The 15,988-nt window shown below is 49.3% G+C and overlaps 1 protein-coding gene across 13 annotated transcripts in view; it reads left to right on the top strand.

The window, feature by feature from the left end:
• Nucleotides 1-15,988, top strand: part of TRAK1 (trafficking kinesin protein 1) — a 116,128-nt gene that overhangs the window by 66,353 nt on the left and 33,787 nt on the right. For all 13 annotated transcript variants that reach the window (XM_045509783.2, XM_074345149.1, XM_045509787.2 and 10 more), the window contains exons 3-6: nt 5,221-5,297; nt 10,693-10,809; nt 13,765-13,865; nt 14,705-14,813. In XM_045509783.2, the coding sequence (XP_045365739.2) occupies nt 5,247-5,297; nt 10,693-10,809; nt 13,765-13,865; nt 14,705-14,813 (378 nt within the window). In that variant the 5' untranslated portion in view covers nt 5,221-5,246. The remainder of the gene's footprint in view (nt 1-5,220; nt 5,298-10,692; nt 10,810-13,764; nt 13,866-14,704; nt 14,814-15,988) is intronic.

Genomic DNA, 15,988 nt, shown 5'->3' with positions numbered 1-15,988 from the left:
AAAAAAAGATTGAAAACAATGTTCTAATTAATTAAAGAAATAAACTAAGGTAGAACACATAGCCAAAACTCAACCCAAAATCCAAGTGTCATAGGCAGTCATGAATATCTTATCATCCATGGATGTTGGCTACTTGGCCACTGAGTTATAAGGAACGGTCCACTTGACGGCTTGGGATATTTATATAGAAATACACATTTATATATACATGTATTTATAAATACATAGTTTATGTATATATACACACTCGCATGTGTAAAATATGCATTCATTTGCTCCAAAGATACAAACTGGCAGAGGAGAAATGTTTTTAAAATTAGGTTAAGAAGTGACGAGAGCTGATTGTTCTAACAACTTTATGAGAATCTTTCCACTGAAATACAGAACGTGAGTTCTGCCAGTTTCTTGGAGAAGACCGATAAGGCCAAAGTGTCAAGGTGCTGCATCAAGCCTGTTAATGTGACAACAAAACACAGATTCCTTACGGAGTGCAGGTTGCTGTGCTAGAACCTCCCTGCCCACCCCTCCGTGCCTCCTGGGCTCCGCCTCTGACCTCCCGCTGCAGCTGCCAGAGCCCCTGCCCGAGGGCTTACACGGTGCTCCATGAAACCCTGGAGCCCCCTCCTCCTTCACCACCACCCACGGCCCAGGTGTTCCCTTCCCTGTGGGGATTGCTTTTGGGCCTTGATCCCAGAGCCTCCCACCGGCTGGAATTCTTAGCATTGGGCAGGAATTCACTTTTGTTCAGGGACTACACACCATGGCTCTTAGGGATTTCTTGGCTGGAGTCTCGTATCTGAACAGGAGCTGGAGAATGGATGCCAGCATTTATTCTCAAAACCACTTTGGACACAGTTTAATTCACCCCGTAAAAGTTGCGTTACTGATTTTCAAACAAGAGTGCCCCTCAGGGCTGCGCCCCACTCCTCACCCCTGTTTGGCTGTGACAGCCCAGTCCTGGGTGTCCTCTGCCCGGTCAGCCAGCCCAGGGCTACTCAGCTGATTTGGGGCTTCACGATTCCACCTGCCATCCCATGAATAAACACTTGGTTCTCTTCTCATCTCGAAGGGGATTCTACTGAACCAAGACTGCACACCTCCAGCCCCCAGGAGGGTGTTCCTTCCAGGTGGGCCCCCAGCTGCTGTGGTTGTGGACAGCCCTCTGCCTGGCACGTGATTCCACGGTGACCCCAGCGGTGGTCCCGATGCCAGTGGGTTCACTGGGGCAGCCCCTCGTGCTTCTGACCTTCATCCTCACGTGCCCACCTCCCAGGGGCACGCGAGGCCCAGGAAGTGGAGTGTCCATCTCCCCTTTGTCCCAGTGAGAAGCCCAGATCCTATACTTTGTGGATTGGCCTCCCCTAACTCTCTCCAGAAGAGACCACTTCCCTCCACTCCCACAGCCACCCAGGATTTTCTCAGGTTAGTTAACGGCCTTGATGCTGTTCAAACCACCCCCCCCATTTCTCTGCACTGTAGCCAGAATGTTCTCCAAAGTAGAACCCCCCTGTGGACACTGCCCCTTTGAAGCCCTCCAGTGGTTTCCCACTGTCCCCCGATAAAAGCCCATACTCTTTAAAGGGGCTTGCCAGGCCTCTCATACCTATACCTCCGCCCAGGGCCGCCCTGACAGGGCCCATGGGCTCCTGTGTTCTGTGTACCTTCAGGGGTGGGGGGGCTCTGTCTTGTTCAGCGCAGAGCCTGGTCCCTGACAGCAGGCGTCCTTCCGTGTTTGTTCCTGCTAGACGTGTGCTTTGCTGCAGTTGGCGTGTTCAACTTCTTTTTCAGGGACTTGGGCCCTAATTTTCTCATATTAAGTTATTATAGAGGTTATGGCTGCTCTTTTACTTTGTGTTTGTTTTGGACACCTTTTGGCTGGAAATGGATTTACATGGTCGAGCTCCCTTGGTCAGACTTGGAACCTGTGTTTGAAATACCATTCCCACGGAGAGAGGAACTTGAGATGGTTTATTGTAGGTTGAGTATCTAGAAAATTGGTGCTTGAAAAGCCTGCCTTTGTCTTACGATTTAAACGTCATTTGTGATTCCTCACTTCTTGGAAGAGGAAACCCAAGACACACAATTACAGGACTTGTCAGGACCTGTGGCCTCGTGGCCTCGGGAGAGTCTCCTGTGAAAACCTGGGCCTCAGAGCTCGGGGGTCCGGGACCTGGCCAAGCCACAGCTACTTTTTGCTTTCTTTATACTTCCTAAACACCGCTGATCTGTGCTGGCCTCAACCTCACCCTTGCATCCTTTGTGGCTTCCTAGTTCAGCACAGGAGCCAGACTGGCCTGGGCTCAGCCCCTGCCCACAGCCTCAGTTGCCGTGACCTTGGTCGGGTCCTTAACTTCTCTGAGCCTCGGTTTTCTCATCCAAGGAGTAGTCACCATGATAGCGCCTACCTTGTAGGGTTGTTGTGAGGAGTAGATGAAAAAAAAAGCACATTAAATCCCCAGACAGAGCAGGGACTCCATAAATATTAGCTGCTGGTCCTTTAGGAGTCTCTTTTCACTTTGAAGTTCACCATTTGTTACCTGTGTGACATTGGACGAGTTCTTCCCCTACCCTGCCCTGATTACCATAAGTTTTTTTTCTATGTCTGTGAGTCTGTTTTGTAAATAAGTTCATTTGTGTCTTTTTTTTTTTTTTTTTGGATTCCATATATGAGTGATACCATATGGTATTTTTCTTTCTCTTTCTGGCTTACTTTACTTAGAGTGACGATCTCCAGTCCATCCATGTTGCTGCAATGGCAATATTTTATTCTTTTTTTATGGCGGAGTAGTATTCCATTGTATAAAAATACTACAACTTTTTTATCCAGTCATCTGTCGATGGACATTAAGGTTGCTTCCATATCTTGGCTATTGTATATAGGGCTGCTGTGAACACTGGGATACATGTATCTTTTCGGATTAGAGTTCCCTTTGGATCTATGCCCAAGAGTGGAAAAGCTTTTTAAAACCAGGTTTATAACAATACAGGGGATCCTCGTGGCAGTGGATACATGAACCTACACAAGCAATAAAATCATACAGAGCCTAATAGTCCCATGTAGGTGGGCGTGCATATGTGTGCACACACAATCCTTACAGGTAACACTGCAGAAATCTGAGTCAGATTCCTGGATTGTATGGATGTCAGTACCCTGGTTGTGATATGATTTTACAACATGTTCCTATCGGGGGAAACTTTGGTAAGGGGTATGTGGAATCTCCATTATCTCTTACATCTGCATGTGATTATCTACACATGATCAACCACAGTGATTTCAGTTCAAGAAAATAGCTTTAAAAGTGTAAGCATAATTTCTGATTAATATGATCCCAGAGCAAAAAGGCCCTCTGATTCTTGTTCTGTTAGGTGCGGGTGACACAGAGCCAAGATTAGTTTAAAAGGTAGCCTGATTGTCTTTTTTTGTAGGAAAGCAGAGGACTTGGTCCTTTGAGGAAAGCAAGGAGGGGAATTAGCTGGCCCTGAAGTCACAACACAGGCTTCAACACAGAGGCCTTTGTAGCTGCCGTGGTCCGTGATGACTGGGCGCACGGCGCTCTCCTCCAGGGAGCTGGCTGCAGGGCTCCAGTGTGTCTGTCTGCATTGTTGTCAAATGTCACAGCTGTGCAGCGTGAAACCCACTCCTGCCCGTGGCATGGAAATCTTCACTTAAGGATTTCTTGTGACCTTGAGCTGATGAACTATTTAGAGCAATTTGAGCCTGGACTCCATCTCCATCAGGTTAAATTGTGGTTTAAACCAACCCTGAACATCTCCCTTGCTTTTCCTTGTGGGAAGGGAAGGGAAGGAAGTGTCTGAGGCAGTGCCCTTCCCTCCAGCCAGCAGCCGGATGGTTCCTGTCCTGCCGTTAAGTCCTGGGTGGAGGAGAGGCCGGCAGGGGAGCCCCCTCTCTGGGCTCTCAGGGCCCCTGTGTGGGGAGGGTTTCAGATTTGGAACCAGATTTCAGGTCTCTCCTTACGCTAGAAAATCATTCCAGCGGATCAGATTTCTCATTGCTCACCCACTAGGATGCTCTCTACTTGCGTTTAATAAAATATTTAGAGACCTATTGCTTTCCAGTCGCAGATGGCCGTTAGTAATGCTACTGAATTTGGTTCAGGAATACACGGAAGTTCCCAAATGGCTTACATGGGCTGGGACTGCAAGTGGGTCATTGGGAAAGCTGAACTAAATCTTCCGCTGTTAAAAAAAAAGAATTATTTTCTAGAGTCTTAATAATGAGGAGTGACTACAAAGTTATTATTTAGCCCCAAAGTGGCAGGTTTCAAAAAATGTTACACTTGGGCCCTAAATGCTTTTACTTCCTCCTTCCTCCTCAGAATCAAATCCATGCTACCTTCACATTGTTTGAACTGTAGATGGATTCCTGGTGATTGATTTAAAATAAAACAGCCCTGAGATTTTTCTGGAGACTAAGGCCTTCTTTCAGTGCACACCCTTTATCTCCTAAGAGCAAAGACACAGTCCTCAAGTGGCCTGCAGGCAGCCTCTTATGACCTCAGCGAATGGCATATGTCATGTAATTTTGTGTGTGTGTGTGTGTGTGTGTTTGGTGTGGATTAAAAAATCTATCCAGCAACAAAGTCCTACTGTATGGCACCAGATAGTCAATATCTTGTAATAAACTACAATAGAAAAGAGTGTGGAGAAGAATCTTACCACCCCAGTTTTCATGGTTTGGAAACTGGTTGCATAGCCTTAGAATTTAGGCTGTTTGGGGAAGAGGAGGCTGTGCCGTTATGAAATGACCAGCTAAGGCTGTTGTTAAATAATTATGCCGAGGGCTGCTTTCGGAAGGCCCCACTCTGTCCACATGGCTGGGTCTCTATAATTAGTGGGGTCTAGCTCCTGTGGGTCTTTTCTGGCAGTTCACACATCAGTGGCTGCACTGCTGACCTACTTTGGTTTGCCGAGCGGATACGAGGCCAGACCCCTTTCCACTCCAGCGCCCTGCCCTCAGTACCACCCCCGAGTGCGCACGTGCACGCATGCACACACACACCCGCACGCAGTGGCAGGGCTTTGCGGGGAGGAGTAGCCCCCCCGCCCCCCTCACCCCACACAATTTGGGACTTTTCTCTGGAACCACCCTGTGTGCGCAGTACGCGGGCATAACTTTAGAACCACTTTTTTCGGCGGGTCCTTTGTTGGGCCGGTTTGTGGCCCAGTCAGTAGTTTGATTGTCATTTTTCTTCCCTGCAGTTTTATGTGCTGAAAGAGTTGGCCAGATGACTAAGACATATAATGACATCGATGCTGTAACTCGGCTTCTTGAAGAGGTAAGTGGTTTGGGGGGGAGGGGGCACAGAGTCGTTTGTAACTGACTGATAAATAATTCATACTGATTAAAGCGTGCCTTACTGTCCTTCTCAGTGAAGAGTCTCGGAACTCAGGCCCTCTCAGGGCATCATTTAGTGGCTTTACCCTTTTTTTTGAACTGGTAGCTCTGTATGTAGGCCTTTGTAGCTATAGCTTCGTACAGGGTATTTTGGGTTTTAAAAGGAATGTATTAATGGCGCAAAATAGAATATCATGTAAATACTTGCTATAGAACACCCAGTTTGAGATTTAAAACCCCTTAAAATATTTACTAACAATATATTTTAAGTGTATACAAAAAATGTCAGAAAACACTTCAGGATCCACATCTCTGTAATATTTTTGTTCCATTTTGTTTCATTTTTACTTACATCAGGTGAAGGGAATATTATTGTGCAGTGTCAGCATGGAAATAACCCCAAATAAGCATGGCAAGAACAATTTAAGAAACTTGCTTCAGAGTAGATCAGCCTCGTGTATTTGAGAGACTGGTTTTCTCAACTTCTTCTCAGCGTTCTGTTGACATCAAGTCTTCTCAGTCATCAAGTTTTCTGAGCGGGCCCTGTGTCTTTACCTTTATTTTTCTTCCCGGGTTACCACTCCAGCTCCCGGCGCCCAGGCAGTGAGATTTGAGTTTCCCTCTGTTCTGATCTTCCCTGCAGCCACCCCCCTCCCACGCCTTCTGTCCTCACCTGGCCCTCTTCCGGCGCTCCGAACTCCTCACTCAAGGCCACATCCTTGACCACGTTCCTGAGTCCTCCTCCTCATCGGGCCCTGCCTCCCGCTCCCCCGCCCGTGACCTTGTGCACAGTTTGGCCACCTCTGTCTTTTCCTGCCTTTGAATGTCGCACTGCAGGGCTCACTGGGGATCTCTGAAGCTGCCACATCCCCGTGGCCCCACCAGCCCTGAGCACGGGAGCCATCCTCTGGTTCTGTTTGCTTTAGTTCATCCAACTGGATTGGTTAGAAGTTTCTCCTGGGTGGGGACCTTGTTGGGTGATTTCTTTCTCGCTTTTAATCTTGGAGATGACAGGCCTTTGATAAATGTCCGTTTCCGCGGTCATGCTTATTATTAAGGGGAGACTTTGACTGCAAGCTGTTTGTTATCCGTGCGTCATGTCATTAATTCTGCGATAGTCCTCAGGCATCAGTGCCTCTGTTTCCCCCGCCCTGCAGTGGAGGGGCCTGCATCTGAGAGGGCAGAAGACACCCAGGTCGCATGGCCTTAACCGCTGTGCGTGTGGCCCTGTTGCGTTTGGCTGTGTTTACTGCCCTGTTTATTTAATTTAGGGGAATGTGGTTAGTTGATTGTCAGTGAGACATTTTTACCTTAAAAACATGAACGTTCTTTGTTTACGGGACGCTTCTTCAGCGAGTGCCTGTGGCCCACGGTCCTTGGCTCCTGTGGGGTGTGGCCTGGCCGTGCTGGGTGAGGCCTCTCCACAGAGCAACATCCCTCTTGGCTTGGATGTTTGAGGACCACTTCCAGAACAGCTGGGCCTGCAGCCCTTGATGCAGATCCTAGTTACCAACACTTCACATAACACCCCCAGCTAACTTCCTAAATGAGTGTCACTACACAAAAAGTATGCAGTCATCCTTTTTAAAAAAATTGAGTTGCTAAAAAGAATATTTTGGGGTAGTTTCTTTAGGTGGCTCCTAGCTGGGCCTGCTTTGTTTTATTTTTAGCAGCTGACGTGGCAGTGGTCTGTGTGTTTTACATATAATGTCATTCCTCCTCGGCCTGATAAGGCTCACGCCTGAGTCCTCGCTTTTCTTTGCAAGTCGGCGGTTTCCTGGTTAGTCTTGGCCCCAGTACCTTGATGGTTGTACCGTGCGCTGCATCTCTTAGCTTTGGTTCCATTTCCTCCTCCAGAGTGGTTTGCTTTGGTTTTACGTGCCTGCCACACGCAGGTGGGGAGCTGGCGGGGCCAGCGCACAGCCATGGGCCGCGTGCGGAGTTTGCTTCTGGGTTGAAGGGGGCGAGGATTCTGCAGCTTGCCCTGGCTTGTTGCTATTCGGAATTTACCTTTGGGCAAAGCTGCCTCCTCCCCAGTCACGCAGAGGGCTATTCCGGGGGGCCCCTTAGTCATGCTTCCGATCCTGAAATTGGTGAATGAGATGAGTCAGCCGCTCAGTGTGGGCGGCAGCCTGCGCTCCTCTCCAGGCCTGTGCCAGGCAGCGTGAGCATTCATTGGTCACAAGCTGAGACACAAGTCACAGGCTTTTCAATTTTCAGCGAAACAGAGCTTTGGGGAGGGAGTTAGAACTAGACGAGCCCCGCCTGGCCACGCTTCCCGGAACAAAAGAACCAGGCTTTTAATAGCTTCTTTTCAAGGGCCTAAATTTGTTTGTGGTCTCATTCTCTCACTGTAGTTTGATCCAATGGTCATTTCCTAGCTGTTCTCCTGATTTTAGAAGTAAATATTTATCATAGGTTGGCTGGTTGTAAAAAATGAGACTCTTTTTTCATTCCTGAAATTTTCAAAGAGAAACCCAATTGGCCTGTTGCCTTAGAAAAATTGGAAAAACCAGAGACACTCTGATAACTTTTTTAAGTTTCGCATTTTATCTCTGAATATTTTTACTGTAACTTCTTGCTTTTTTTTTTTTTCCAGCAGAGTGTTTTCTGGGGGGCAGGGGAGGTAATTAGGTTTACTTACTTATTAATAGAGGTACCAGGTATTGAACCGAGGACCTGGTGCACGCTAGGTGTGGGCTCTACCACTGAACTATGTCCTCCACCCCCTAGAGTGTTTTCTCGATGTTACGATAAAGATTAGATTTTTGGTGTGGATGAGGTGAGAATTGCCCCCTCAGTAGAGCAAGGGAGCCCTCAGGTCTGAGGTTTGGAGTGCCTTGGGGTGTAGTGGAGAGGGTCACAGGGCTCCATTGTTGGGCCTCCCCATCCATTTGTTTTCCTTCCTCTGCCTGCTTCCCCTTCCTCTTGAGTTCTAGCCCCAAGTGCTCTGGGAAGCCATCAGCATCCTTCACGGGCTCCAGCAGGTCCTTGCCCAGCCTGTCTTCATCATTACGATTTTGGCTTGATTTGTTGGCAGTGAAACCTGCATACACAATGTGGCTACGGCATACGAAATGTCTGTGCGCGCGGGAGCTCAGCAGCTTGGATGCGTGATGACAGGCGACGCAGAACAGAAGGCAGTGAGCCGACAGGCGTGAAGCACCTGCTGGGCGTTTAGTCTGAGGAACTTGTTCTGGTAGAGATTGAATAGACCTGAGTGAGATTCATGGAAACCGCACTTTGAAGGGGAATAGACAGTCTTGCTACAGTGTTACTGAGGGTTAGCCAGCCGAGACCACCTGCACTCAGCTAATTCAGAGGTGGTCCTGGAGAGATGGGTTCCCTCGCACGATCCCTGTGGGTCCTGTCCTCCGGATACCAAATACTCTTGTGTCTGAGAAATGATAAAGGGCCACTGAGATCAGGACCCTCCTTGGAAGACGCCGTAGGCAGCACGGATGAGTGCATAGAGACAGGTGTCTCGGTTGGTCAGGCAGACTCACTGGCCCCCTTTGTTCCCTGGGAGGGGACGAGGGGGAGGCACAAATGGTGGAAATGAGTTGGAAGAATTTGTGGCTCACTTGACATGACACCTGGCTGGCTTCCCAGACAGCAGGACAGCAGTTGGGGGTTTCAGGACCATGGAAGACCAAGGGGAGAGAGACCGTCATTCATGCAAGAGCTCTGGAGAAGCCAGATTGCTGCTGAACCCCGTCCTCCCAAACTGTGCTTTGACTTCAGTGCTCTGCTTGTAATTCAGCGAAACTCCTGTGACAAGCAGAGGAAGGTGTGTCACTGTTGGATAGTAGAATAATTCGGTGGATATGTAAGAAGTTAAAACTAAAAGCTGCTTTTTAAAAAAATCTTACAACTCAATAAATAATAAAAGCTAGTCTGCCCCTCTACCCTCCCTCATCTCGCAGACCAGGGAACTGGGCTCTAGGGACATTCAGTCAGAACCCAGACAGACTCTCAAATTGTGGAGCAGAACAGTTCGCCTGGGGCAGTTAGCCTTTTGACTGGTACCCGCTGTAAGGAATGCATCTTAGGTTGCAACCCAGTATTCATATAAGTAAATGTGTGACAAGCAGATTTTAAACTTGACATGATACCTTATTATGGGAAATGCATGTTGGTATTTCAGGTCTGTGCTGCTGAATTTTATTGAAAACGATGTCAGTTGTCATGACTAAAATGATTGTCAACCAACTGATGGTTTATAAACCTACGTTTTGGAAAAAAAAAACCAACTCAGAAATCTGGAGGGTACCTGATCCTTGTTAAGTGGAAGCCACTGGCCCAAGGCCATGGGGTTGTCAGAAGCTGGGATTCCTCCTCAGCTTTCTTCTGCTCAAAGCTATGCGTCCCCATTCTTCCGCTTTTTATACCAGGGGAACAGAATAATTAGCATAGGCTTCTAAAAGGGTTTAGTTTTCTGGAGTTTTCCTCCCCATTCCCGCCGCTCCCCAAAAGTGAGCAAGTGAATCTGATTGTGGTGGCCAACAGTCCCTCCGGCAAAGATGGATGAATCTGTGGTGACAGAGCCCGCCCCCCCCTGTCAGGAGACAGCTTTCCTCCCGTGAAGGCGGCTGTACCTCTGGTGCCACTGAAGACTTCCCTCTGTGCGCTGCTGTGCTCCAAATGTCAGCAGCTGAACTAACAGAAAATTCTGTGTCTTCAACACAGTCTTTGTCTCTGAAGTAGGGCAATTCTATGCATTATTTCTCCATTTTCAAAGTATTTCTGTTAAAATAAAGCCAAAGTAGCCTGCCTCCCCCAAGTAAAAGGAATGTGTGACTGTATCTATTTTAGAGTAACTTTAAACAATTTGTTTCCTACAGGGCAACTCGAAGGAACTCGGGAAATTCCAGCTTATTGTGTGCCAGAGGGGTTGCCTTGGCTTTATTTTAAGTGCACTTTGGAACTTCTGGATTCGTCCATTCATCTAGCATATAGTTACTGTTTCCCTGTGCTGGGCACTAGTGATAGAACAGCCCTCAGGCAGGGGGACAGGTGACCCAGTGGTTACACGGATACCAAAAGCAGTTGTAGAGAAAGGTTTTTGGAAGTATGTTTTCCCGGCAGGAAAAGATTTGTTTTCTTTCTCTTGGAAGGTTCCCTTTTGTTGCTGGGGGTCCATGCAGCCCTCGCACCTTATGTGTACCGAGCATGCTCCTCTCTGAATGGGTATCAGATGCTGGTGGCTGGGTGGCGAATTAGTGATTCCTTTGTTACTGCTGAACACCTTGTTTTCTCAGCTGACACTGGAGTCCTGTGGCTCCTGCAGGAAGCACGGATCTTCTGAACCTCTGCTTTCGCTTCTGCTTTCACAGAAAGAGCGGGATTTAGAGTTGGCTGCTCGGATTGGCCAGTCGTTGTTGAAGAAGAACAAGACACTAACTGAGAGGAACGAGCTGCTGGAGGAGCAGGTTGAGCACATCAGGGAGGAGGTGAGGAGCTGGTGGCAGAGGCGGCGTCTGCAGGGGCTGGGGCACTGCGAGCATGGCCAGGAAGGTGATGGTGTGACGGGGTCCTGGTGGGAAATGCCCCCTCCCACACACACTCAGGAAGCTGCCTCCCTGCTGCTCCTTCTGTTTTCTTATGTCTCCTTCTGATGGTGTGGATGGGGCCATGGGGGATAGGGCCAGCCCTCATGTGGTCAGGAGGCCCCCAGCGCCCAGCCCCGGGCAGCCACAGTCCCTGTCCTCCAAGAGTCCGGATCATCCCGTCGGTCGAGACAGACACTCTGAGCTTGGATAAGCACACACAGGCTATTCCAGCAACGAGGTGGGGTTCCCGAGCTGGGGTGGGCGAGGGCAGGCGGAGAAGGAGCCAGGTCCGGGGACCGGCCGTGCTGCAGAGTGAGGCGGTGATGGCTCTGACAGCATTACAGCATAATTTTGTGTTTGGAAAACACTACCAAAAATAGGCTATTGTTGTCATAATAGAAACCCTCCTATTTTCATGATACAAATCTTGGCTCATGGATATCGTGGTGGGGGAGGGGAGGATGACCTGTGTAGGCCTAACTTGGGGCTGAGGCTGCAGAGGAGCAGCACCGGTTTCCTGGGAGGGATGTGGCGTGGGTGGGGGGAGGAAGGCAGCAGAGCCAGGCGGGGTTGCTGGGACCAGAGTTGGAAGTTTAGAGCCAGGCCCCACTCGGTAGCTTCCTTCCCATCGTCCTAACTGCCCTTCGAGCAGTGGATTTTGAACTGTGAAGACTTTGATTTGCTTTCCTTCTTCTCGTTTGTTCTCCCTTATTTTCTATCGGAAACTTTCTCAGTAGGAGGGGCTGCCCTGTTCATGTCCCTCAGATACACTCAGACTTCTTCCTCGTTGAGGCTCATTCCCAGCTCTTGTTGTCTGGGTTTAATAATCATTTTAAAATGATGGAATAGAGTCGCCACTATTTTTTTTTATTGAAGTCTCGTCAGTTCACAGTCTTGTCTGTTTCTGATGTACAGCAGCATGTTTCAGTCATATGTGTACATACAAATATTCCTTTTCCTATTTTTTTAATTATAGGTTACTGCAAGATATTGAAGATAGTTCTCTGTGCTCTACACTATAAACTTGTTGTTTATTTATAGATGGTAGTTAGTATCTGCAAATCTCGATGTTCCAAAAATCCGTTTAATGTATTGTCCTCGGATAGAGTACATATCAGATATTAAACTAATGAGAACAGATGAGTCGGCCCTATTAAGAGAGTTTTTTTCCTTGAGTTTGCTGTAATTTTTATTTTTCATGTATTTGTTAAAAAAAATATTTTTTTCTGGCATGGGAGGTAATTAGGTTTGTTTGTTTATGTGTGTATGTATTTGAGAAGGTACCGGGGCTTGAACCCAGGACCTCATGCATGCTAACCATGCTCTCTACTGCTTGAGCTATACTCTCCCTGCCTTGTAATTTTTACTGATTTTTTTTTTCTTCCAGCTTTATTTAGATAAAACTGACATACTGCCCTGTATAAAGAAGTTTTAACCCCAGGCTTTCTTTAAAAGATGATGAGGTAAAACAGTCATGTTCTAGGGGAAGTAAAGCTGCCTCCCGTCTTCCCTGCCTCCAGCATCATGACCGGGACTCCTCCCAGGTGTCAGAGCAGGTCAGCATGGCCGCTCCCCCGGCCCCTTCTGAGCAGGGGGACAGGCCACCGGGAACCAGTAAACGGTCACCATCATCCTTTAGTGCTGCTCCTCCCCGTCGCTGCCCTTGCTTGGGGCTTCCTTGCCTCCCACAGAGAGGATCCTGCACTGTGGGAGTGGAAGTGCCTTTTTCCCCCCTTGGAAAAGCTTTGAGTTTGAAACCTGTTTCCCTTTGGCACCCCGTTCAGTAATCAGTCTAGGTGTTGAAGCTGAAGCCTTTACACCCATAAAACTGGGTTCTCCATGGAAAATAAAATACAGTCACTGTGTTGTGTGGGAAAGTTGGAATAAACTCTAGACCACAAATCAAATTAGAAACAGGGAAGAACTGAAGCAATTATCATTCTCGCTTACAGCACTGGCTCCCTGTTCATCAGTGCTGAATGGTGAAGGGGCAGGTGAAAGTCTTTATGGCTCAGGTTTGTTCACTTTATGTTCACCTGAAGCATAAATAAGCGTGACTTGCAGAACCATCCTGGCACTAGTCAGCACAGCCGGTTCCTGACGGTTGCCTGTGTCCTGGCACTAGTCAGCACAGCCGGTTCCTGACGGTTGCCTGTGTCCTGGCACTAGTCAGCACAGCCGGTTCCTGACGGTTGCCTGTATCCTGGCACTAGTCAACACAGCCGGTTCCTGACGGTTGCCTGTTTTCTTCTTGTATCTGGAGTTCCTATCTTGTAATCATTGAGTATAAAGCAAGGGCTGGCCATGCTTGGCCAGGGTTCCTGTGAGGGTGGAGCAGTCACAGGGTGGGGCTGCAAGGTTTTCCAAGTGGGAGAACAAGGGTTGAGGAGCAGGCTGCGTGTAGCTGCCCACCCAGAACTGGCATTGCCAGCGTCCTGGTCCCAGATGGGATTTGGTTTCAGCAGCAGTGAATGACCCCTTCTTTCATTTGGTGCTCTGATCCATATCCCTGGGCATTCGCCTAGCTGGTCATGTGGCTCCTTGCACAGCCTATATTCTGTCTTGTCCCCCTAGCCATCATTCTAGAACCTTCTCATCCCCTTCTCGCCTCTTCTCTGGACCAAAGTAAAAGCTACAGATTTAAGCAGAGGGGTTTCTGCCAAAAGGTAATTGCGGTTTTCTTCAACAGGATCAAACACAACCCTTTGTTTTCCTTGAGTAGCACAAAATCAGTGACATGCCTGCACTTGTAAAGAGGACCCAAAGAGACATTGTCCCTGAGCAGTCAGTGCGTGCACACGAGGTGGGCGCTGTCTCGCTGGGGGAGTGCATGATGGGCCTGTCGTGTCTGTGCAGGTGTCACAGCTCCGGCATGAACTGTCCATGAAGGATGAGCTGCTGCAGTTCTACACCAGCGCCGCGGAGGAGAGCGAGCCCGAGTCCGTGTGCTCCACCCCGTAAGTCACGGGGGCCGCCGGAGGCCGGGGCTCGGGCTGGCTGTGGTCCACGTCCTTGGAGCTGCCTGATCAGGGTCACCTTCACTGGCCACGTGGGTCAGCTGCTCAGCCTTCAGGCCAAGCCTCACCGAGTGCTTCCAACAGATTGATTTTCTTACTTCCATGGGATTTTAGTTTTCCCTTTCCTGAGTTTTAGTGCTTATTTGTCAGCTCAGATTGATCTGGCCTGGCTGTTAATGAATGAGAGGCTGGACTCTGCTGTTGGAGGAAATACGGGGTTCTGGAGCCAGCAGTGCCAGGGTGGGTCCTTGGGACAGAAGGGGTAGGGGGTTCTCCAAGTCAGCAGGGTCTCCAGTTAGGAACATGAACTCTCAAGCCCCATGGCCCGTGCTCAGATCTTGGCTCCGTGCCTCACTAGCCGTGTGCTCATGGCCAAGTTACTTAACTTCTCTATGCTTGTTTCCTCATTTGTGGAATGGAGATGATAATAGTACTTAGTTCACAGGGCTGTGAGCATTAAATGAGCTCATACATGTAGAGTACTTAGTACAGCTCTTGGCACACAGAAGGCATTCCAGCATTGGCTAGGCTTCAAATAGAGTTGATTCCCCTGGATTCCGCGGGGTGGCCGTGAAGGGTGGGGACGTGGGTCTGAGCGCTGGGAGCCTGCGCGCCCTTGGGTTTTGTTTTTCCCGTGGTGGGGGAGCAGCCTGATGCGTCACTGTCATGCCTGTGCATTCCCTGAGCTTTCCTTGAAACAGCCCTTCTGTGTCCCCCCTTGGTTTGCCGGGGGTGGGTGGAGATGTCTCTCCCCTTAGAAAGTGTACTTTCTCCTGCAGGTTGAAGAGGAATGAGTCGTCCTCCTCTGTCCAGAATTACTTCCATCTGGATTCTCTCCAGAAGAAGCTGAAGGACCTTGAAGAGGAAAACGTTGTACTTCGATCCGAGGTGAAGTACACGCCCTGTCCTTGTCCCCTGTGAAAGTGGTGGGTGGCCTCTTCTGATTGCCTTATCTGGCGAGAGCAGCCGTGTTTACAGAGCCCCGTGAACCTGGGGTCCCCGCTGCCCCACGTGCCAGCTGGCAGCCTCACAGGGCGGCACATGCTGTCCGGGCTGCGGCAGACCAACTGGTCGAAGAGGCGGCGAGCGGGTGGTCAGGCGCGGTAAACCCCTCCTCCTGCACGGGCAGGGCCCAGCTCCTGGGAAGTGGGGCTTGCCGTGGTGGTCTCCAGCTCAGACGTAGAAATGACCTGAAATCCCGGCATGAAAGCCTTGTTTTCACATTCCTGCAGGTCATGTGGGCTTTACAGACCTAGTACAGGAAACCTGGGGGGTATAGTTCTCAGATAGTTAACTTCAGAAGGTTAGGCCAAGGCAGCCTGGGGACCCGTGCTTTTGAGTGTTTCTGATCACCTGGTCGCGGTGCTATGTATTTTACCTGCATTCTTTCTTTTAAAAAAAATCTTTCCCACAAGGCTGGAAGCTGGTTACTTTGATTCTCACTCACAGTAGGGAAAACTGGGACCCAGGCTGCTGGGTGTTTTGATTGCCCAGGATCTTACAAATGAGCGATGACAAAGCCAGGGTTTGTAAGTCTCTGTGACTCCAAACCCCACATAATTTCCATTCACCCATTGCCCATATCTAGAAACACAGAGGCAGGCAAATTTAGTTCTTTGGGTTTAGTTATCAGTGAGTTTATGCTTTCTAGCCAGAGGTATGGTACAGCCCTGTTTACCAGGCCCTGGTTTGTCAAATTTGGGCTGCGTGCTCACCTAAGCTGGCGCAGGGCTCCCTGAGGTCTCTCGAAGAGGGCAGACCACCTGTCACCTCCAGCTTGCCCGCATGTTGGAAAAAGCTTCACGTCTGGGCTTAACAGGATGCTCTTAAGCTGGTGGAAAGGGTCATGTCTCTCAGTCCCTCACCTCTTCCAGCCCCTCGTTTACTGATGGGAGACGCAAACCCGGAGCGACCAAGAGGGTTGCCCACGCTTTGTCTGCCAGCTGGTGGCCGAGCCAAGACTACAGCCCAGTTTTCCCCATTCTGAGTTTAGTGCTTCCCCTCCCGGCACGCACCCCAAGCAAATGCTCCAGTCCTGGGCACACAGGGACTGGTCCCCTGTC

This window comes from Camelus bactrianus, chromosome 17 (genome assembly GCF_048773025.1).
Source record: "Camelus bactrianus isolate YW-2024 breed Bactrian camel chromosome 17, ASM4877302v1, whole genome shotgun sequence".
NCBI classification, from domain to species: Eukaryota; Metazoa; Chordata; class Mammalia; order Artiodactyla; family Camelidae; genus Camelus; species Camelus bactrianus.
This window is presented reverse-complemented; position numbering and strand designations above follow the sequence as displayed.